The following is a 23,563-nucleotide window of genomic DNA, read 5'->3' on the forward strand; positions in this document are numbered from 1 at the left end:
CTGAAATTGCAAACAGCATACTATTAGGTTGTTTATTTTTTTGTTGTTGACATTTTGGAGATCATTTAATTTTCAAGTAACCGAAATTGAGAGGTTGTAATCTGAATGAAGGGAAAAAGGTCATTCTTGAACACGAGGTGAGCCATTCTTACTAATCTGCTAGAGAACCAGTTTGGATTTAAGTATAGCTTTTGTATGACTGAAGCGTTTAGTGAGAGGTCTAATGCTTTAACATGTAATATTTCTGCCCTCCAAATTCATATTCATTATATAATGAATAGGCCTGTTTAATTTTGTTTGGCTTGCCATTCCAAATAATATGTCATATTTTTTGCTCATATAATTACAAAAACAAGTTGTTAGGTGTAGGCATGACCATAAGCAAATAGGGAAACTGGGAGGTTAGATCAATTATATAGATCCTCCATGAATCATCAGTGTACAATGACACCTTTGTTTTTAAGCCCTGGATTTCTAATCCCTTAATATTATTGTTGGATCTGATTGTAACAGCTAACATTTTTGATGGCCATAATAAATAAATAAGCCGATAGTGGACAACCTTGTTTTACTCCTTTTGACAGTTGAATACTTTCTGAGAAGTATCTATTATTTACTATTTTACACCTAGAACCTACAACCCATTGTATAAGAGATTCTCCACAATTATATTATTCCAGGCATTTATGTATAAATTCCAGTCATACTTTATCAAAAGCCTTTTCAAAGTTGGCTATGAAAACAAACCAGGCCTGGTTTCCCAGATTTGTCATAGTGTTCTATTGTCATAATGTTCTATTGTTTCCAGTAATTAATTAATTAATTCCAGTAATTAATATTATCCGACAATATCTTTTTAATTCTTAGCGCTATGCATTTTTCTTGAATTTTTGCATCACAACACTGAAGTGTAATGGGCTGGAATGGACTGGACTGGATCTTTATATTTACAACCTGGGTCCTGTATCAGTAATAGTAAATCAAACCTTCTTGTTGAGTGTCTCATAATTTACCATTTACATAGGAGTGGTTAAAACATTCTAATAACAGTCCTCTGAGTACATCAGAAAAGGTTTGGTGTACTTCCACTGATATGCCATCCGTCCCTGGAGGTTTCCTAGACTTAAAGGCTTTAATTGCATCAAGAGGTTCCTCCTCTGTAATTTGGCCTTCACATGAGTCTTTCTGTACAGCTGTTTATTTTACATTATTCAAAGAAAAAAATTATTTCTCTTAGTGGAGAATGAGGAGACTAAAACGAAAACAAAGTACTTTGCTGCCTCTTTCAAAATATAGTTTGGTGAATCATGGGTGACTCCGTAATTTGTAACAAGTTTCAGTAAATTATTTTTGGTAGCATTTCTATGTTGTGGATGATTTAAAAAAAACTATTTGTTGGCATTTTACCCCATATTCCAACCAGTTCGCTTTAATTTTATAATATATCACACTCTTTCTTGAATAACTTATTATGTGGCTCTCTGGTACAGTTTTTTATTGCTGTCTATCTGTACTGTTAATCCCTCGGTTTCCTTTGTTAATATGAACTCTTTTGACCTAAAGTGCTTTTGCTTCAAAGATGACTATTGAATTTCATGGCCTCTCAAGGCACGTTTAAAAGTGTCCCATACAATAAAGGGATCTGCTTTACCTATGTTATATCGGAAAAAGTATGTTATTAAAGATTCTGTCTTGGTTAAATACAAGTTGTCATCCAATAGGCTTTGATTACATTTCCAATATAGTTCTGTAAGAGTAGTGTATATGGCAATTATTTGATGGTCCAACCGCATTCAGTTCCCTATCAACACTTATTAAATAATTTTAATGCCAGCGAGAATGACTAGCTTGATTAAGCCTCCGCCATGTATATCTCACTAGGTCAGGGTATTTAAGCCTCCTCCATGTATATCTCACTAGGTCAGGGTATTTAAGCCTCCTCCATGTATATCTCACTAGGTCAGGGTATTTAAGCCTCCATATATCCACTAGCACCATCATATCCATGATATTCATGATTTCCTTAAGTGCATGATGGTTTTAGTTTTGTATTGTGATTTCCTTTACGGTCCATAGAGGTATTTAAAACCGTATTATAATCTCCCACCGTAATAATAGTATTTTATTGCTTGTAGGTTTGATTAATTATTATATATATATTCAGAGAACCATGGATCATCATTATTTGGACTGTATAGATTAATGAGCCAAATCTGTTTATGGTTCAATAACATATTTAAAAGAATCCATCTACCTTGCAGATCTGTTTGGACAGTTTGCACATTCGGATCAAAATTATTGTTAATCAATATCATCACCCCATTTGAGTTTCTTTGCACATAGAGGAAGTATATTTCACCCTCCCAGTCCTTTTTCCACTCAACTTCATCTAAAATTGTTGACTTAGTTTCCTGTAAACAATAGGTTATTATATTCCTTCCTCTTTTAGCCAGGTAAATACTGATCGTCTTTTCTTATTATCTGCTAAGCCATTACAATTATAACTGGCTATACGTATTTCACAATTTTACCGTAATGAGATACACGTTTCAATGTTATTTATCATAATATACGTTTGTTAAACTTATCATTAAAAAGTAGCTGTACCATGCACTGCTACAGAGTAAACCTCCAATTGTTCTCCGTTACCCACTGCCCACCCAGAACCCCAAGGCCCCCCAGAGACTGGGACCCATCAATTGAAAAGAGCACACTATGTCACCTACAGAACAGAAGCAGAGCAACAGCCAAATACATCTCCAACACCGTCACCTCTATTATACTGTATATAGTTATTTATGGTGGTGGAAGCATCATGCTGTGGGGATGTTTTTCAGAGGCAGGGATTGGGAGACTAGTCAGGATCGAGGGAAAGATTAATGGAGCAAAGTACAGACAGATCCTTGATGAAAACCTGCTCCAGAGCGCTCAGGACCTCAGACTGGGGTGAAGGTTCAACTTCCAACAAGACAATGACCCTAAGCACACAGCCAAGACAACGCTCTTAATGTCCTGGAGTGGCCGAGCCAGAGCCCGGACTTGAACCCAATCGTACGTCTCTGGAGAGACCTGAAAAGAGCTGTGCAGCGACGCTCCCCATCCAACCTAACAGAGCTTGATAGGATCTGCAGAGAAGAATGGGAGCAACTCCTCAAATACAGGTTTGACACGTTTGTAGCGTCATACCCAAGAAGACTTGAGGCTGTAATCGCTGTCAAAAGTGCTTCAACAAAGTACTGAGTAAAAGGTCTGAATACTTATGTGAATGTGATATTTCAGGTTTTTATTTTTTATGAATTTGCGAAAATCTTTGTCATTATGGGGTATTGTGTGTAGATTGATGAAGATTTTATTATTTATTTTTTATCAATTTTATCAACCAGATACGTTTAGACTTTTACTCAAGTAGTATTTTACTGGGTGACTTTCACTTTTACTTGAGTCATTTTCTATTAAAATATCTTTACTTTTACTCAAGTATGACAGTTTGGTACAATGCTTATCATCACCTTCCCCACTACCTAGTCATTACTGATAACCTTGTATTGGAAATGACTGACCGGCTGTGGTCATTATCAATGGCCAGTTCAGCTTACATCTCCCGTTGAGTCCCACATGGCATCCTACAACCCTATACCTTATACAGAGCCCTGTGGTCAAAAGTAGTGAACTATACAGGGAATAGGGTGCCATTTGGGACACAGCCTTCATCGCCGTCTCAGTCAGATGTGACATGACATGTGTTAACGACCTCAGTACCTCGCCCAGACAGTCTGGAGAACAAGCAGAGCCCTACAACTCCTTGTGCGTCCCGATTGGCAGCCTATTTCCTAGAGCAGGGATGGGCAACAGGTGAGCGCCCCCCCCCCCCATGGATACATTTACAAGCTAACAAGGGGTGTGCTTTTTGACCTTTACAAGCTAACAAGGGGTGTGCTTTTTGACCTTTACAAGGTGTATGCCACATACCCCCTCTTTTCGAGGTGATAAGGATTGGTTTGATTATGATGATGGATGATGACAATGGTAATGGCGATGACGATGGTAATGATAATGATGATGGTAATGATAATGAGGACGACGATGGTAATGGTGATGGTAATGATGACGACGACGATGGTAATGATAATGACGATGGTAATGGTGATGACGATGGTAATGATGATGATGGTAATGATAATGATGACGACGATGGTAATGGTGATGATGATGGTAATGATGACGATGGTAATGATGACGATGGTAATGGTGATGATGATGATGGTAATGGTGATGATGGTAATGATAATGATGACGATGGTGATGATGATGATGACGATGGTAATGGTAATGATGATGACGATGATAATGGTAATGATGATGACTGAGGTAACGGTTATGGTGATGACGATGGTAATGGGGATGACGATGGTAATAATGATGACGATGGTAATGATGATGACGGTTGTAATGATGATTTTCGATGATGACGATGGTAATGATGATGACGGTGGTAATGATGAAAGTCTTAATGACGATAATGATCCTGTGTCTCTCTGTACAGGTGAAACAGATCATGGAGGAGGCGGTGACTAAGAAGTTTGTCCATGAAGACAGCAGCCACATCATCGGCCTGTGCAGTAAGTACACACACACACACACACACACGCTTCCTCTCCGAGAGCTCCTCAGCTGATAATGTAGTGAGTCAGGGTGAAGGACAGTATTTGACGTCACCTGTGTCGCTGACTGTGCTGGCGCAGCAATGGAAAGTTAATAATCACACTGGAGTCAATGGAAACTAATTGTAGAGGTTCCCTGGTTGTACAACATGTATTTTCTCAGAGAAAGACAGATGTGTGTGTGTGTGTGTGTGTGTGTGTGTGTGTGTGTGTGTGTGTGTGTGTGTGCGTGCGTGCGTGCGTGCGTGCGTGCGTGCGTGTGTGTGTGTGTGGTCCCCGTAACGTAGTCAGTATTTTCTGGAAGGACTTCCAGTGGAGTGGAGGGGTTCACGTAGTTTCCGGCCGGATGGCTGAGCTGGCGAGTTGGTGACTCACACCTTGAGGACTGAATTTGCTCACACCACACCGGGGGTGGGGGTGGGGGGGGCGCTGTATATCTTCCCCTGTGTGTGTGTAGTGCAGTGTTATATCGTCCTCGGGGTCAGGACAGAGCCGTAGAGTTACGACCAGGGTTCATACACACCATGTAGGGTGTTATTTTGAGAAGGAGAAAGATAGATATACCTGGGTCTGGGAATATGACAACCAGGAAACAGTCTGGTGATTGAACTGTCAGTGTCTGGCTGTAACTATAGCCATTTAAAGGTGCAATCTGCAATTGCTACATACATTTTTGGACTTATATATTAATGATATTTACACGTTGATTCTTGAAGAATATAACTTATAAATGCGTTTAGTTAGTCATGAGTTTAGTTCAACTGTCACCCTCCATCAGAACCCAAAATATAAGCTGGTTTTACGTCAATGTTTGCAAACAATGTAATTTGTAAACAAACACTGTATGGTCTCAAAACATGGTTACAAATATAATTTTGATTAGGCTTGGGCGGTATTCAGATTGACATACCTTCATACCGACCTTGTGCCATCCCGGGATGTTTGGTAGTACCGGCACTGAACACAAGCACACGAGGTATTTTTAAACCTCACTGAGTCTCTGTAATCCGAAGGTTAGCAATGCTAACAAGTATATGTAAAATCCCATAGAGAATGCTAGGTAAATACTAACGAGCGCATTGCGAACATTTTATACAGTTTCTGACATAAACTATTTGCAGGACAGACATCCTAGCTCTTAACGTTATACAAGTAACTCAAAAGTGCTACTCACAGTTTGCTGCACTCACACCAAACTAATATTAGACGGCAAGGCTCTTGATCCGGGAGGGGATTCTCTGCTGTTACCAAAACAATTGATTTAGCAAGAAGCTAACAAGCTAGATAGCTAACTACTGTTAGTACAGCTGCAGAGTGTTTAGCACATTTTAGACAGTTAACTTAATAGTTATAAGATATCTAGCTGTCAAACATTACGTTTAATACTGTAATTTGATCACCTGGCGCGTGCTGCACGACAGTGACTCACAGCAAATGAAGAATGCAATCTGCTTTATCTCATAACGTATTTTACAAGTTGACTGCAGATATTTACCTAAAAAGTAGCTCAAAAAATAATAATATACACATCAAAGAAAATAGTTGAAACAGTATTGACAGTATTGAAAAACCATTGAAAAACCGTGGCTATTTCCAATTATTTCCAGTATGCGGTATACCGCCCAAGCCTAATTTTGATATCGTGGATGGTCAGTCCTTGCATCCACAGCGCTATGAATTTGAGAGTGGTTACATTTCTCCAGCCCCATCCCTCAGCTGTTTACCGAAACAGTGGCGGGGTGTCCGCTTTGTTATTGTTTGAACTGCGGATTGTCCCTTTAAAGATAGAGACGGTGCAGTACAGATGATGCTGTCGTGGCAGCTGGCGCTAGCGAGGAGCGAGGACATCCTTTGTACATCGTTAATGTGATAAATACTATTAATTTGTCTGACACCGCTTTTAAGATGATCTGTTACACACAGCAGCATGTGAATCATATCTTTGTCTGTATAGGAGCTGGCCAAATGGAGCCCTCAGGGATAGGGTGTATTTTGGGACACAGACTATGAGAGCTGGCCAAATGGAGCCCTCAGGGATAGGGTGTATTTTGGGACACAGACTATGAGAGCTGGCCAGATGGAGCCCTCAGGGATAGGGTGCATTTTGGGACACAGACTATGAGAGCTGGCCAGATGGAGCCCTCAGGGATAGGGTGTATTTTGGGACACAGACTATGAGAGCTGGCCAAATGGAGCCCTCAGGGATAGGGTGCATTTTGGGACACAGACTATGAGAGCTGGCCAGATGGAGCCCTCAGGGATAGGGTGCATTTTGGGACACAGACTATGAGAGCTGGCCAGATGGAGCCCTCAGGGATAGGGTGTATTTTGGGACACAGACTATGAGAGCTAGCCAAATGGAGCCCTCAGGGATAGGGTGCATTTTGGGACACAGACTATGAGAGCTGGCCAGATGGAGCCGTATTCCCTCAGGGACAGGGTGCATTTTGGGACACAGACTACGAGAGCTGGCCAGATGGAGCCCTCAGGGATAGGGTGTATTTTGGGACACAGACTATGAGAGCTGGCCAAATGGAGCCCTCAGGGATAGGGTGTATTTTGGGACACAGACTATGAGAGCTGGCCAGATGGAGCCCTCAGGGATAGGGTGCATTTTGGGACACAGACTATGAGAGCTGGCCAGATGGAGCCCTCAGGGATAGGGTGTATTTTGGGACACAGACTATGAGAGCTGGCCAAATGGAGCCCTCAGGGATAGGGTGCATTTTGGGACACAGACTATGAGAGCTGGCCAGATGGAGCCCTCAGGGATAGGGTGCATTTTGGGACACAGACTATGAGAGCTGGCCAGATGGAGCCCTCAGGGATAGGGTGTATTTTGGGACACAGGCTATGAGAGCTGGCCAAATGGAGCCCTCAGGGATAGGGTGCATTTTGGGACACAGACTATGAGAGCTGGCCAGATGGAGCCGTATTCCCTCAGGGACAGGGTGCATTTTGGGACACAGACTATGAGAGCTGGCCAGATGGAGCCGTATTCCCTCAGGGATAGGGTGTATTTTGGGACACAGACTATGAGAGCTGGCCAGATGGAGCCGTATTCCCTCAGGGATAGGGTGCATTTTGGGACACAGGCTATGAGAGCTGGCCAAATGGAGCCGTATTCCCTCAGGGACAGGGTGCATTTTGGGACACAGGCTATGAGAGCTGGCCAGATGGAGCCGTATTCCCTCAGGGACAGGGTGCATTTTGGGACACAGGCTATGAGAGCTGGCCAGATGGAGCCGTATTCCCTCAGGGACAGGGTGCATTTTGGAACACAGACTATGAGAGCTGGCCAGATGGAGCCGTATTCCCTCAGGGACAGGGTGCATTTTGGGACACAGACTATGAGAGCTGGCCAGATGGAGCCGTATTCCCTCAGGGACAGGGTGCATTTTGGGACACAGGCTATGAGAGCTGGCCAAATGGAGCCGTATTCCCTCAGGGACAGGTTGCATTTTGGGACACAGGCTATGAGAGCTGGCCAGATGGAGCCGTATTCCCTCAGGGACAGGGTGCATTTTGGGACACAGACTATGAGAGCTGGCCAGATGGAGCCGTATTCCCTCCGGGACAGGGTGCATTTTGGGACACAGACTATGAGAGCTGGCCGAACGCAGCCCTGTTCCTTACATGTCAAAAAATAATACATTTCTTACCAATATGTTATCAGTCCTTTCAAGTGCTCCCACTACTTATCTGAAAATTCAACTTGGGTTATTTATACACTTGTGTTACGTATAAGTTTGCCTCCTTTATCACATGTTATGTAGGCTACAGTCCTACGTTATGTTACGCCCCTATGTTTTCTGAACCTCTTTAGAAAAGTTTCACTTTGTTATGTATAATTTGCGTTACGGAACAAGAGACTAGAGTTTCTGGTAAAGAAGGAGCCAGTGGTCCACATTTCCGTCTAGTTAAACAAGCTGTGGGCCATTTGGAGGGTCAGCCAACGCAGGCGGGGGTGTCTTAGCTCCTAACTCCTAGCCTACGGACCAACGGATCGATGGGAAAAATTACCATCCTCCTCCTGAATCACTTGGGCTCTGTCTAAAATGGCACCCTATTCCCTATTATAGGCTCTTGTCAAAAGTAGTGCACTATATAGGGGAACAGGGTGCATTTGGGACTCACCCTAGCATATTATGTCAAAAGTGAGCTGCTTGGCCGCGGATGGTGTGGGGGCGAGGGGAGGAGATGAGGGGAAGTTGGGCTGCAATTAGCATTTCAATATTTTACAGTGCCGGGAATATGAAATGGTAAATAATGGTCGGAAGTGCAAAGGGAATTTAAGGCTTTGCTTTTTTAATTTTGTTGTCTGGCATAATGGCATAATTAGGCCAGCCTTGTGGGATAGTGTACTGTGTGTGTGTGTGTCTGTGTACAAAGAATGTGTGTGTGGTTAATATACTGTTAATACACTGAGTGTACAAAACATTAGGAACACCTATTTCCATGACAAATTGACCAGGTGAATCCAGTTGAAAGCTATGATCTCTTATTGATGTCACCGATTAAATCCACTTCAATCAGTGTAGATGAAGGGGAGGAGACAGGTTAAAGACAGATTTTTAAGCATTGAGACAATTGAGACATGGATTGTGTATGTGTGCCATTCAGAGGGTGAATGAACAAGACAAAAATATATAAGTGCCTTTGAACAGGGTATGTAGTAGGCAGTAGGTGCCAGGCGCACAGGTTTGTGTCAAGAACTGCAACGCTGCTGGGTTTTTCACACTCAACAGTTTCCCGTGTGTATCAAGAATGGTGCACCACCCAAAGGACATGCAACCAACTTGACACACAACTGTGGGAAGCATTGAGTCAACATGGGCCAGCATCCCTGCGGAACGCTTTTGACACCTTGTAGAGTCCATGCCCCGACGAATTGAGTCTGTTCTGAGGGCAAAGGGGGCGTGCAACTCAATATTAGGAAGGTGTTCCTAATGTTTTGGACACTCAGTCTAGGTTATCTTTATTTCTGCCTCCTTCTCTCTTTCTCATGTCACAATTTTGTGTCCAACCCATGAAAAGAAACGGTTCTGCCCTTGAAGGGACTTTCTGTTATACAAACATAAAATAACACTGGCAAGTCAATACAGGAAGTAGAAATACATAACATACACAAACGCCATCGTTACTCGTAAAGTATAAGGCTAGATATAGGTCTACTAGATCTGTTGGTGTTCAGAAGTGGCACCTTCCAGGCTTTCCTCCTGAACAGAACACCTGTATCTATTCTATTCTATTTCCTCCTGAACAGAACACCTGTATCTATTCTATTTCCTCCTGAACAGAACACCTGTATCTATTCTATTCTATTTCCTCCTGAACAGAACACCTGTATCTATTCTATTCTATTTCCTCCTGAACAGAACACCTGTATCTATTCTATTCTATTTCCTCCTGAACAGAACACCTGTATCTATTCTATTCTATTTCCTCCTGAACAGAACACCTGTATCTATTCTATTCTATTTCCTCCTGAACAGAACACCTGTATCTATTCTATTCTATTTCCTCCTGAACAGAACACCTGTATCTATTCTATTCTATTTCTTCCTGAACAGAACACCTGTATCTATTCTATGTCTTTCTGAACAGAACACCTGTATCTATTCTATTTCCTCCTGAACAGAACACCTGTATCTATTCTATTCTATTTCCTCCTGAACAGAACACCTGTATCTATTCTATTCTATTTCCTCCTGAACAGAACACCTGTATCTATTCTATTCTATTTCCTCCTGAACAGAACACCTGTATCTATTCTATTCTATTTCCTCCTGAACAGAACACCTGTATCTATTCTATTCTATTTCCTCCTGAACAGAACACCTGTATCTATTCTATTCTATTTCCTCCTGAACAGAACACCTGTATCTATTCTATTCTATTTCCTCCTGAACAGAACACCTGTATCTAATATATTCTGTTCTATTTCCTCCTGAACAGAACACCTGTATCTATTCTATTCTATTTCCTCCTGAACAGAACATCTGTATCTATTCTATTCTGCCTGCCTGTGTGTGTGTGTCTGTGTGTCTTTGTGTCTGTGCCTCTGTGTGTGTGTCTGTGTGTCTGTGCCTCTGTGTGTGTGTCTGTGTGTCTGTGCCTCTGTGTGTGTGTCTGTGTGTCTGTGCCTCTGTGTGTGTGTGTCTGTGCCTCTGTGCCTCTGTGTGTGTGTCTGTGCCTCTGTGTGTGTGTATGTGTGTCTGTTTGCTTCAGTGAATGGAGATGAGGTGCAGCAGCTGCTGTGAATGATTGCAGTCTGACTGACAGACCCTTACATAATACATACTAATTGTTGCACAACTTCTAAGGACTCTCTAAAACCCATCTGCATAAGCACTCTCTACAATGCCTCTGCAGAAGGACTCTACAATGCCTCTGCAGAAGGACTCTACAATGCCTCTGCAGAAGGACTCTCTACAATGCCTCTGCAGAAGGACTCTCTACAATGCCTCTGCAGAAGGACTCTCTACAATGCCTCTGCAGAAGGACTCTCTACAATGCCTCTGCAGAAGGACTCTCTACAATGCCTCTGCAGAAGGACTCTCTACAATGCCTCTGCAGAAGGACTCTCTACAATGCCTCTGCAGAAGGACTCTCTACAATGCCTCTGCAGAAGGACTCTCTACAATGCCTCTGCAGAAGGACTCTCTACAATGCCTCTGCAGAAGGACTCTCTACAATGCCTCTGCAGAAGGACTCTCTACAATGCCTCTGCAGAAGGACTCTCTACAATGCCTCTGCAGAAGGACTCTCTACAATGCCTCTGCAGAAGGACTCTCTACAATGCCTCCGCAGAAGGACTCTCTACAATGCCTCCGCAGAAGGACTCTCTACAATGCCTCTGCAGAAGGACTCTCTACAATGCCTCTGCAGAAGGACTCTCTACAATGCCTCTGCAGAAGGACTCTCTACAATGCCTCTGCAGAAGGACTCTCTACAATGCCTCCGCAGAAGGACTCTCTACAATGCCTCTGCAGAAGTACTCTCTACAATGCCTCGGCATAAGGACTCTCTACAATGCCTCTGCAGAAGGACTCTCTACAATGCCTCTGCAGAAGGACTCTCTACAATGCCTCCGCAGAAGGACTCTCTACAATGCCTCCGCAGAAGGACTCTCTACAATGCCTCTGCAGAAGGACTCTCTACAATGCCTCCGCAGAAGGACTCTACAATGCCTCTGCAGAAGGACTCTCTACAATGCCTCTGCAGAAGGACTCTCTACAATGCCTCTGCAGAAGGACTCTACAATGCCTCTGCAGAAGGACTCTCTACAATGCCTCTGCAGAAGGACTCTCTACAATGCCTCGGCATAAGGACTCTCTACAATGCCTCGGCATAAGGACTCTCTACAATGCCTCTGCAGAAGGACTCTCTACAATGCCTCGGCATAAGGACTCTCTACAATGCCTCTGCAGAAGGACTCTCTACAATGCCTCTGCAGAAGGACTCTCTACAATGCCTCTGCAGAAGGACTCTCTACAATGCCTCTGCAGAAGGACTCTCTACAATGCCTCTGCAGAAGGACTCTCTACAATGCCTCTGCAGAAGGACTCTCTACAATGCCTCTGCAGAAGGACTCTCTACAATGCCTCTGCAGAAGGACTCTCTACAATGCCTCTGCAGAAGGACTCTCTACAATGCCTCTGCAGAAGGACTCTCTACAATGCCTCTGCAGAAGGACTCTCTACAATGCCTCTGCAGAAGGACTCTCTACAATGCCTCTGCAGAAGGACTCTCTACAATGCCTCTGCAGAAGGACTCTACAATGCCTCTGCAGAAGGACTCTCTACAATGCCTCTGCAGAAGGACTCTCTACAATGCCTCTGCAGAAGTACTCTACAATGCCTCTGCAGAAGGACTCTACAATGCCTCTGCAGAAGGACTCTACAATGCCTCTGCAGAAGGACTCTACAATGCCTCTGCAGAAGGACTCTACAATGCCTCTGCAGAAGGACTCTACAATGCCTCTGCAGAAGGACTCTACAATGCCTCTGCAGAAGGACTCTACAATGCCTCTGCAGAAGGACTCTACAATGCCTCTGCAGAAGGACTCTACAATGCCTCTGCAGAAGGACTCTCTACAATGCCTCTGCAGAAGGACTCTACAATGCCTCTGCAGAAGGACTCTCTACAATGCCTCTGCATTAAAAATAGTGCATTACATAGCAAATAGGGTGCCATTTTTTGGGTACAGATAACGAGAAAAGAGTAATCCCATTGTGAGACATGGAGGAAGTCGTATTTTATTGTACGCGTTTTGTGGATTAAATGCGAGATGGTAATGAAGGATAGTTGACTAAAATAGATAAGTCACAGTATTGAACAATGAGTGAAACGAATGGATGGCAAAAGACGAGAGGCTGTACTTCTCGGTTATGACCTCATAGTGCTGATGTCACTGGTTAGGTAGTTGGTTATATAGTGATTAGATGAATGCGTGTGTGTGTGTGTGTGTGTGTGTGTGTGTCATTCATTGTCTATGTTGGCGCCTGACTGAATAAAGTTAAAAAAGGTCTTGAACCTTTTAAAATGGACAATAAGCTTGTTCTTCCTGTTCCTCTTCGACAGCTCGTGTGTTTCATGGACACAGGGTATAGACAGAGTTGAGTTACTTTAGCCATGTGCGTTTGTGTGTGTTTGTGTGTCTGTTTGCCGGTGAATACAACTAATTGAGAGTGACGAGTCACCGGAGACTATAGAGAAGCTTCAGCTATTCATATTTCACACACGCACACACACACACACACACACACACACACACACACACACACACACACACACACACACACACACACACACACACACACACACACACACACACACACACACACACACACACACACACACACACACACACACACACACACACAGGCTAATTGAGAATGATGCCAGCTGGAAGCCACTGGAGACCAGGGAGAAGCTTCAGGTATTCCACTGATTATAGCTGGTCTCCATGACAACTCGGCTATCCTCCACACAGACATGTGTAATCTGCACCCTGTGGAACAGAATAACATGCTCACACACACACACAAATACATGCACACACACACACACACAAATACATGCACACACACACACTTATATAATACGGCAGTCTCGTCTCTGTCGGTGGTCCTGGTTGAGTTTTATTCCAGAAGACGTGTTGTGGTGCCCTGGTCGGAGCTAACTGAGTTTTATTCCAGGAGACGTGTTGTGGTGTCCTGGTCGGAGCTAACTGAGTTTTATTCCAGGAGACGTGTTGTGGTGTCCTGGTGGGAGCTAACTGAGTTTTATTCCAGGAGACGTGTTGTGGTGTCCTGGTCGGAACTAACTGAGTTTTATTCCAGGAGACGTGTTGTGGTGTCCTGGTCGGAGCTAACTGAGTTTTATTCCAGGAGACGTGTTGTGGTGTCCTGGTCGGAGCTAACTGAGTTTTATTCCAGGAGACGTGTTGTGGTGTCCTGGTCGGAGCTAACTGAGTTTTATTCCAGGAGACGTGTTGTGGTGTCCTGGTTGGAGCTAACTGAGTTTTATTCCAGGAGACGTGGTGTCCTGGTTGGAGCTAACTGAGTTTTATCCCAGGAGACGTGTTGTGGTGCCCTGGTCGGAGCTAACGCTCGCTACGTGTTGTGGTGCCCTGGTCAGAGCTAACGCTAGCTACGTGTTGTGGTGCCCTGGTCCGAGCTAACGCTCGCTACGTGTTGTGGTGCCCTGGTCGGAGCTAACGCTAGCTACGTGTTGTGGTGCCCTGGTCGGAGCTAACGCTTGCTACGTGTTGTGGTGCCCTGGTCGGAGCTAACGCTAGCTACTTGTTGTGGTGCCCTGGTCGGAGCTAACGCTAGCTACGTGTTGTGGTGCCCTGGTCGGAGCTAACGCTAGCTACGTGTTGTGGTGCCCTGGTCGGAGCTAACGCTCGCTACGTGTTGTGGTGCCCTGGTCGGAGCTAACGCTAGCTACTGCTTCATTGGTATGGGTGTGTTTGCGGAAGTAGGTTTTATGGTGTGTGTGTGTGTTTGCGGCAGTAGGTTTTATGGTATGTCTGTATGTATGTGTTGTCGTGCCTGCCATGCAATTTATTGTGTGTGTGTGTGTGTATATCTATGTGCGTGTGTGTCTGTGAGTGTGTGTTTGAGTGTGCATGCAGAGACAGCAGAGGATCCTCTGACAGAATGTTATGCTCCATGCCCCTATAGCTAGCAGCGTGACACATCCTCTTAGTTCAAACATGACAACTACATCACTGATGTTGATGGAAGACCAATACCGTTAGCGGTAATGCTAGATGACAGGTGGTAACCGCCATTGTGTCTGTAGCTCAGCAGGAGCCTTTTAGCTGTTAGCATAATTAGCTAACAGCTAAGACTAGCATTAGGGTCAGTGCTAGTCTAGACAGATTAGGAACACAGTGGGAGGCTGTTAGCATGATCAACTAACAGCTAAGACTAGCATTAGCGTCAGTGCTAGTCTAGACAGATTAGGAACCCAGTGGGAGGCTGTTAGCATGATTAACTAACAGCTAAGACTAGCATTAGCGTCAGTGCTAGTCTAGACAGATTAGGAACCCAGTGGGAGGCTGTTAGCATGATTAGCTAACAGCTAAGACTAGCATTAGCGTCAGTGCCAGTCTAGACAGATTAGGAACCCAGTGGGAGGCTGTTAACATGATTAGCTAACAGCTAAGACTAGCATTAGCGTCAGTGCCAGTCTAGACAGATTAGGAACCCAGTGGGAGGCTGTTAGCATGATTAGCTAACAGCTAAGTCTAGCATTAGCGTCAGTGCTAGTCCGGACAGATAATGAACCCAGTGGGAGGCTGTTAGCATGATTAGCTAACAGCTAAGACTAGCATTGGCGTCAGTGCTAGTCCAGACAGATTAGGAACCCAGTGGGAGGATGTTAGCATGATTAGCCTCTGTGTACCATTTAGCTTCAACACCAGTTTAGATAGATAGGAACTCAGTGGCAGGTGACTGTTTACGGGGTCTTTCTGTGTACTTGGTGTGGCTGGAGAAACGGCATCCTCCACTCAATCCACGCTGATAGATATCAACCTAGAAAGTGGCTCAAACTTCAGGGCAAGTGAGCATCAATGTAACGGGCTTCCTCCTCCTCTTCGTACGAGTAGTGATTCGACCAAACTGCAGCGGGTTGTGAATACATAATGATTTTAATAAACAACACAGAAGAACACGACGAACACTTGAATAATTACAAAACAAATAAACGAATGTAGACAGACCTGGACACGAACTTACATACAACGTGAAGAACGCATGAACCAGGAAAACAGACGACACAAAACGAACGAACTAACAAAAACCGGAACAGTCCCGTGTGGCGTAACATACTGACACAGGAGACAATCACCCACAAACAGTGAGAACAACCTACCTTAATATGACTCTCAATTAGAGGAAACGTCAAACACCTGCCTCTAATTGAGAGCCATACCAGGCAACCCAAAACCAACATAGAAACAGAAAACATAGACTGCCCACCCAAAACTCACGCCCTGACCAATAAACACAACCAAACAACAGAAAACAGGTCAGGAACGTGACAATCAAGGTAAGGAATTAAGGGTTAAAGTCAGGGGATAGGAAAATGTTATGGCATGTAGCTTATCATATGGGTGGTCCAAAATCCCAGGGTTCGTCCCAAATGGTACCCTAAAACCGGTGCACTATGTAGGGAATAGGGTGGGATTTTTTTGTGATGCAGGGTGGGCGTGTCAGTGGTGTGGCTGAGGCGCTCGATGGTCTGTACACACACACACACACACACAGACACACACACACACACACACACACACACACACACACACACACACACACACACACACACACACACACACACACACACACACATACATCCCTCAATGGCATTACGTTATAGTAAATGGATGGTTTGTTTGATGTTTGTCTGGGCGATGGATGATACTCTTATAGACTGAGAGCAGTGCTCATCACGTCATTAGAGTCTGAGAGCAGTGCTCATCATTATAGTCTGAGAGCAGTGCTCATCACCATCATTAGAGTCTGAGAGCAGTGCTCATCACCATCATTAGAGTCTGAGAGCAGTGCTCATCACCATCATTAGAGTCTGAGAGCAGTGCTCATCATTATAGTCTGAGAGCAGTGCTCATCACCATCATTATAGTCTGAGAGCAGTGCTCATCACCATCATTATAGTCTGAGAGCAGTGCTCATCACCATCATTATAGTCTGAGAGCAGTGCTCATCACCATCATTATAGTCTGAGAGCAGTGCTCATCACCATCATTATAGTCTGAGAGCAGTGCTCATCACCATCATTATAGTCTGAGAGCAGTGCTCATCACCATCATTATAGTCTGAGAGCAGTGCTCATCACCATCATTATAGTCTGAGAGCAGTGCTCATCACCATCATTATAGTCTGAGAGCAGTGCTCATCACCATCATTATAGTCTGAGAGCAGTGCTCATCACCATCATTATAGTCTGAGAGCAGTGCTCATCACCATCATTATAGTCTGAGAGCAGTGCTCATCACCATCATTATAGTCTGAGAGCAGTGCTCATCACCATCATTATAGTCTGAGAGCAGTGCTCATCACCATCATTATAGTCTGAGAGCAGTGCTCATCACCATCATTATAGTCTGAGAGCAGTGCTCATCACCATCATTATAGTCTGAGAGCAGTGCTCATCACCATCATTATAGTCTGAGAGCAGTGCTCATCATGTCATTGACACCCATAGTTTGGGTTGATTAAGCAGTGGGGAGGCTGGTTCTCTGTCTGTTCATGTCTGTGTGTATGTGTGTGCGTGTGTATGTGTGTGTGTGTGTGTATGTGTGTGCGTTTGTATGTGTGTGCGTGTCTGATTGTGTGGCTTGTTTGTGTGGGAGTGAGAGCGGTGGGAATCAGCTGTTGAAAGAAAGAGCGGAAGGGAGAGAGAAAGAGAGTGGGTGAGGGAGGGATAGAGGGATTATAACAGTAAACCTGATGTTAAAGGAGGGGGAGATTAGAGGGATTATAACAGTAAACCTGATGTTAAAGGAGAGGGAGGGATAGAGGGATTATAACAGTAAACCTGATGTTAAAGGAGGGGGGGGATTAGAGGGATTATAACAGTAAACCTGATGTTAAAGGAGAGGGGGGGTTAGAGGGATTATAACAGTAAACCTGATGTTAAAGGAGAGGGAGATTAGAGGGATTATAACAGTAAACCTGATGTTAAAGGAGAGGGAGGGGTAGAGGGATTATAACAGTAAACCTGATGTTAAAGGAGAGGGGGGGTAGAGGGATTATAACAATAAACCTGATGTTAAAGGAGAGGGAGGGGTAGAGGGATTATAACAGTAAACCTGATGTTAAAGGAGAGGGAGATTAGAGGGATTATAACAGTAAACCTGATGTTAAAGGAGAGGGAGGGATAGAGGGATTATAACAGTAAACCTGATGTTAAAGGAGAGGGAGATTAGAGGGATTATAACAGTAAACCTGATGTTAAAGGAGAGGGAGATTAGAGGGATTATAACAGTAAACCTGATGTTAAAGGAGAGGGAGATTAGAGGGATTATAACAGTAAACCTGATGTTAAAGGAGAGGGAGGGGTAGAGGGATTATAACAGTAAACCTGATGTTAAAGGAGAGGGAGGGGTAGAGGGATTATAACAGTAAACCTGATGTTAAAGGAGAGGGAGATTAGAGGGATTATAACAGTAAACCTGATGTTAAAGGAGAGGGAGATTAGAGGGATTATAACAGTAAACCTGATGTTAAAGGAAGGGGGAGATTAGAGGGATTATAACAGTAAACCTGATGTTAAAGGAGGGGGGGATAGAGGGATTATAACAGTAAACCTGATGTTAAAGGAGAGGGAGGGGTAGAGGGATTATAACAGTAAACCTGATGTTAAAGGAGAGGGAGGGGTAGAGGGATTATAACAGTAAACCTGATATTAAAGGAGGGGGGGATAGAGGGATTATAACAGTAAACCTGATGTTAAAGGAGAGGGAGATTAGAGGGATTATAACAGTAAACCTGATGTTAAAGGAGGGGGGGATAGAGGGATTATAACAGTGAACCTGATGTTAAAGGAGAGGGAGGGGTAGAGGGATTATAACAGTAAACCTGATATTAAAGGAGGGGGGGATAGAGGGATTATAACAGTAAACCTGATGTTAAAGGAGAGGGAGGGGTAGAGGGATTATAACAGTAAACCTGATGTTAAAGGAGAGGGAGGGGTAGAGGGATTATAACAGTAAACCTGATGTTAAAGGAGAGGGAGATTAGAGGGATTATAACAGTAAACCTGATGTTAAAGGAGAGGGAGGGGTAGAGGGATTATAACAATAAACCTGATGTTAAAGGAGAGGGAGGGGTAGAGGGATTATAACAGTAAACCTGATGTTAAAGGAGAGGGAGATTAGAGGGATTATAACAGTAAACCTGATGTTAAAGGAGAGGGAGATTAGAGGGATTATAACAGTAAACCTGATGTTAAAGGAGAGGGAGATTAGAGGGATTATAACAGTAAACCTGATGTTAAAGGAGGGGGGGATAGAGGGATTATAACAGTAAACCTGATGTTAAAGGAGAGGGAGGGGTAGAGGGATTATAACAGTAAACCTGATGTTAAAGGAGAGGGAGGGATAGAGGGATTATAACAGTAAACCTGATGTTAAAGGAGAGGGGGATTAGAGGGATTATAACAGTAAACCTGATGTTAAAGGAGAGGGGGATTAGAGGGATTATAACAGTAAACCTGATGTTAAAGGAGAGGGGGATTAGAGGGATTATAACAGTAAACCTGATGTTAAAGGAGAGGGAGGGGTAGAGGGATTATAACAGTAAACCTGATGTTAAAGGAGAGGGAGGGGTAGAGGGATTATAACAGTAAACCTGATGTTAAAGGAGAGGGAGATTAGAGGGATTATAACAGTAAACCTGATGTTAAAGGAGAGGGAGATTAGAGGGATTATAACAGTAAACCTGATGTTAAAGGACAGGGGGATTAGAGGGATTATAACAGTAAACCTGATGTTAAAGGAGGGGAGATTAGAGGGATTATAACAGTAAACCTGATGTTAAAGGAGAGGGAGATTAGAGGGATTATAACAGTAAACCTGATGTTAAAGGAGAGGAAGGGGTAGAGGGATTATAACAGTAAACCTGATGTTAAAGGAGAGGGAGATTAGAGGGATTATAACAGTAAACCTGATGTTAAAGGAGAGGGAGATTAGAGGGATTATAACAATAAGCCTGATGTTAAAGGAGAGGGATTATAACAGTGAATTTGATGTTAAAGGAGAGGGAGGTAGATAGGACCCCTAAAGGACCCTTCTCCCCAGCTCTGTCTTTATAAACCTCCTCCAGACCTCCAGGCCCCCAGGCTCTACATGCCCCAGTTTTACCCAGGGAAGGTTCACTTTAGTCAGGCTGGATGGAGTCAGGGCCAGGGAGTGAGATGCTGTGAATATTAGATTAGTAGTAATTCTCGTTCTATTGGTGTGGAGATCCTGATAGACAACACGTTGTGTTCATGTGCTACCAGATGTCACGCCCTGACCTTAGAGAGCCTTTTTATGTCTCTATTTGGTTTGGTCAGGGTGTGATTTGGGGTGGGCATTCTATGTTTAGTTTTCTATGTTTCTTTATGTCTATGTTATGGTCGGGTAGGGTTCTCAATCAGGGACAGCTGTCTATCGTTGTCTCTGATTGGGAATCATACTTAGGTAGCCCTTTTTCCCTCCTTTCAGTGTGGGTAGTTGACTTTGTTAGTGGCACTATAGCCCTGTAAGCTTCACGGTTTTGTCTTGTTTTGTTGGCGACATTTATTTAAATAAACAAAAATGTACGCTCAACACGCTGCACCTTGGTCTTCCTTTAACGACGGCCGTGACACCAGAGCTTCAGCGTGTCTTGAGAGACGGTTGTAGATCTGAGACAAAGACCTACGCTGTGTTATACTGTGTCCATGTGGCTCTGCTGACTTTCCATTGAAACTTTCTGAAAACCAAACAAAGGAAAAGGTGATTTTCATTCACACAAAATGTGTTGCTTATCATGCATAGTTTAAATGGTATGAGAGAGAGAGAGAGTAGAGGGAGGGATAGTCAACCATGGCCCCCTCAGATCAGACCTATGCCCTTCCTGCCCACCCCATGCCCCCCCACTCCCACAAAGAGGGCCTCAACATGAAAGTCACACATATGCCCAGGCCGTGAGCGGGCAAACAGGCCCAACCCCACCCTTACAATAGCCCAAGCCAATGGCATGTACCAGATGCTCAGCAGGCTCTGCTCCCACTTACTGGTCTGAGGCCAAACCACACGACCAACAACATTGGACACTTTATGGAACACAAAGCCTTCACTAAATCATCCTGGAATATCCAAGGCCTGAGGTCATCTGCCTTTGGTCTAAAAAGCAGGAACCTGGACATCAAAGAAACCGGAAATACAGACATTGTCATTCTACAAGAAACACGGTATAGAGGAGACGGACCCACTGGTTGCCCTCTAGGTTACAGAGAGCTGGTATTCCCACCCACCAAACTACCAGGTGTGAAACAGGGAAGGGACTCAGGTGGTATGCTAATTTGATATAGAGCAGACCTAACTCACTCTATTAAATTCATCAAAACAGGAACATTTTACAATTGGCTAGAAATTCAAAAGGAAATGATCTTAACAGGGAAAAATGTCCTCCTGTGTGCTACCTATATCCCCCTACTTTAATGAAGACAGCTTCTCAATCCTGGAGGGGGAAATCATTTCCAGACCCAGGGACATGTACTAGTCTGTGGCGACCTAAATGCCAGAACTGGACAAGAACCTGACACCCTCAGCACACAGGGGGACAAACACCTGCCTGGAGGTGACAGCGTTCCCTCCCCCATATGCCCCCCTAGGCACAACTATGACAACATAACCAACAAAAATGGGGCACAATTCGTGCAGCTCTATCGCACGCTGGGTATATACATAGTCAATGGTAGGCTTCGAGGGGACTCCTACGGTAGGTATACCTATAGATCATCTCTTGGCAGTAGTACTGTAGACTACTTTATCACTGACCTCAACCCAGAGTCTCTCAGAGCGTTCACAGTCAGCCCACTGACACCCCTATCAGATCACAGCAAAACCACAGTCTACTTGAACAGAGGAATACTCAATCATGAGGCATCAAAGCCAAAGGAACTGAATAATATTAAGAAATGCTACAGATGGAAGGAATGTAGTGTGGAAACCTGCCAAAACACAATTAGTCAACAACAAATTCAATCCCTTTTAGACAACTTCCTGGACTAAATGTTTCACTGTAATAGTGAAGGTGTAAACTTGGCAGTAGAAAAACCTAAATAGTATATTTAACTTCTCAGCTTCCCTATCAAATCTAAACATGTTAAACAGAAAACCGAAGGAAATGAACAACAATGACAAATGGTTTGATGAAGAAAGCAAAATTGAGAAACCTATCCAACCAAAAACACATAAAATTTATTACAATCTAATTTTGTAGGTCAAAAAAAGGTCACAATTTTACATTCATACAACAAACACTTCTCTTCAGACAGGCGATATGAGTGGGAACGCTACCGAACATAGAAACACTAACAGTGATAAGGCGCAACATAGGAATCGAGTCTGGAGGCTTGCCTACGGTAGGTATACCTGAACCTTCACTATGGTGAATCACTAAACAATACAGAAATACACTACGGAAAAAGAAGGAACAGCACGTCAGAAATCAGCTCAATGTAATTGAAGAATCCTTAGACTCTAACCACTTCTGGGAAAATTGGAACACACTAAACAAACAACAACATGAAGAATTATCTATCCAAAATGGAGATGTTTGGATAAACCACTTATCCAATCTTGTTGGCTCTATAACAAAGAACAAACAGCAAAAACATATACATGATCAAATACAAATCTTAGAATCAACTATTAAAGACTACCAGAAACCCACTGGATTCTCCAATTACCTTGAATGAACTACAGGACAAAATACAAACCCTCCGACCCAAAAAGGCCTGCGGTGTTGACGGTATCCTCAATGAAATTATAAAATATACAGACCACAAATTCCAATTGGCTATAATTAAACTCTTTAACATCATCCTTAGCTCTGGCATCTTCCCCAATATTTGGAACCAATGACTGATCACCCCAATCCACTAAAGTGGAGACAAATTTGACCCCAATAACTACCGTGGGATACGTGTCAACAGCAACCTTGGGAAAATCCTCTGCATTATCATTAACAGCAGACTCGTACATTTCCTCAGTGAAAACAATGTACTGAGGAAATGTAAAATTGGGCTTTTTACCAAATTACCGTACGATAGATCACCTATTCACCCTGCACACCCTAATTGACAAACAAACAAACAAACCAAAAAAGAGGCAAAGTCTTCTCATGCTTTGTTGATTTCAAAAAAGCTTTCGACTCAATTTGGCATGAGGGTCTGCTTTGCAAATTGATAAAAAAGTGGTGTTGGGGGAAAAAACATATGACATTATAAAATCCATGTACACAAACGGGTGTGCGGTTAAAGTTGGCAAAAAACACACACATTTCTTTACACAGGGCCGTGGGGTGAGACAGGGATGCAGCTTAAGCCCCACCCTATTCAACATATATATCAACGAATTGGCGAGGGCACTAGAACAGTCTGCAGCACCCGGCCTCACCCTACTAGAATCTGATGTCAAATGTCTACTGATGATCTTGTGCTTCTGTCCCCAACCAAGGAGGGTCTACAGCAGCACCTAGATCTTCTGCACAGATTCTGTCAGACCTGGGCCCTGACTGTAAATCTCAGTGTTCCAAAAAAGGTCCAGTTGCCAGGACCACAATTACAAATTCCATCTAGACACTGTTGCCCTAGAGCACACAAAAAACAAT

General features: G+C 43.7%; 1 protein-coding gene across 3 annotated transcripts in view; it reads left to right on the forward strand.

Moving 5' to 3' along the window:
• sgsm2 (small G protein signaling modulator 2) overlaps positions 1-23,563 on the forward strand; it is a 190,324-nt gene that overhangs the window by 24,431 nt on the left and 142,330 nt on the right. For all 3 annotated transcript variants that reach the window (XM_055880646.1, XM_055880645.1, XM_055880647.1), the window contains exon 2: positions 4,544-4,619. In XM_055880646.1, coding sequence (XP_055736621.1) covers positions 4,544-4,619 — 76 coding nt within the window. The remainder of the gene's footprint in view (positions 1-4,543; positions 4,620-23,563) is intronic.

Source organism: Salvelinus fontinalis, chromosome 24 (assembly GCF_029448725.1).
Source record: "Salvelinus fontinalis isolate EN_2023a chromosome 24, ASM2944872v1, whole genome shotgun sequence".
Lineage (NCBI taxonomy): Eukaryota > Metazoa > Chordata > Actinopteri > Salmoniformes > Salmonidae > Salvelinus > Salvelinus fontinalis.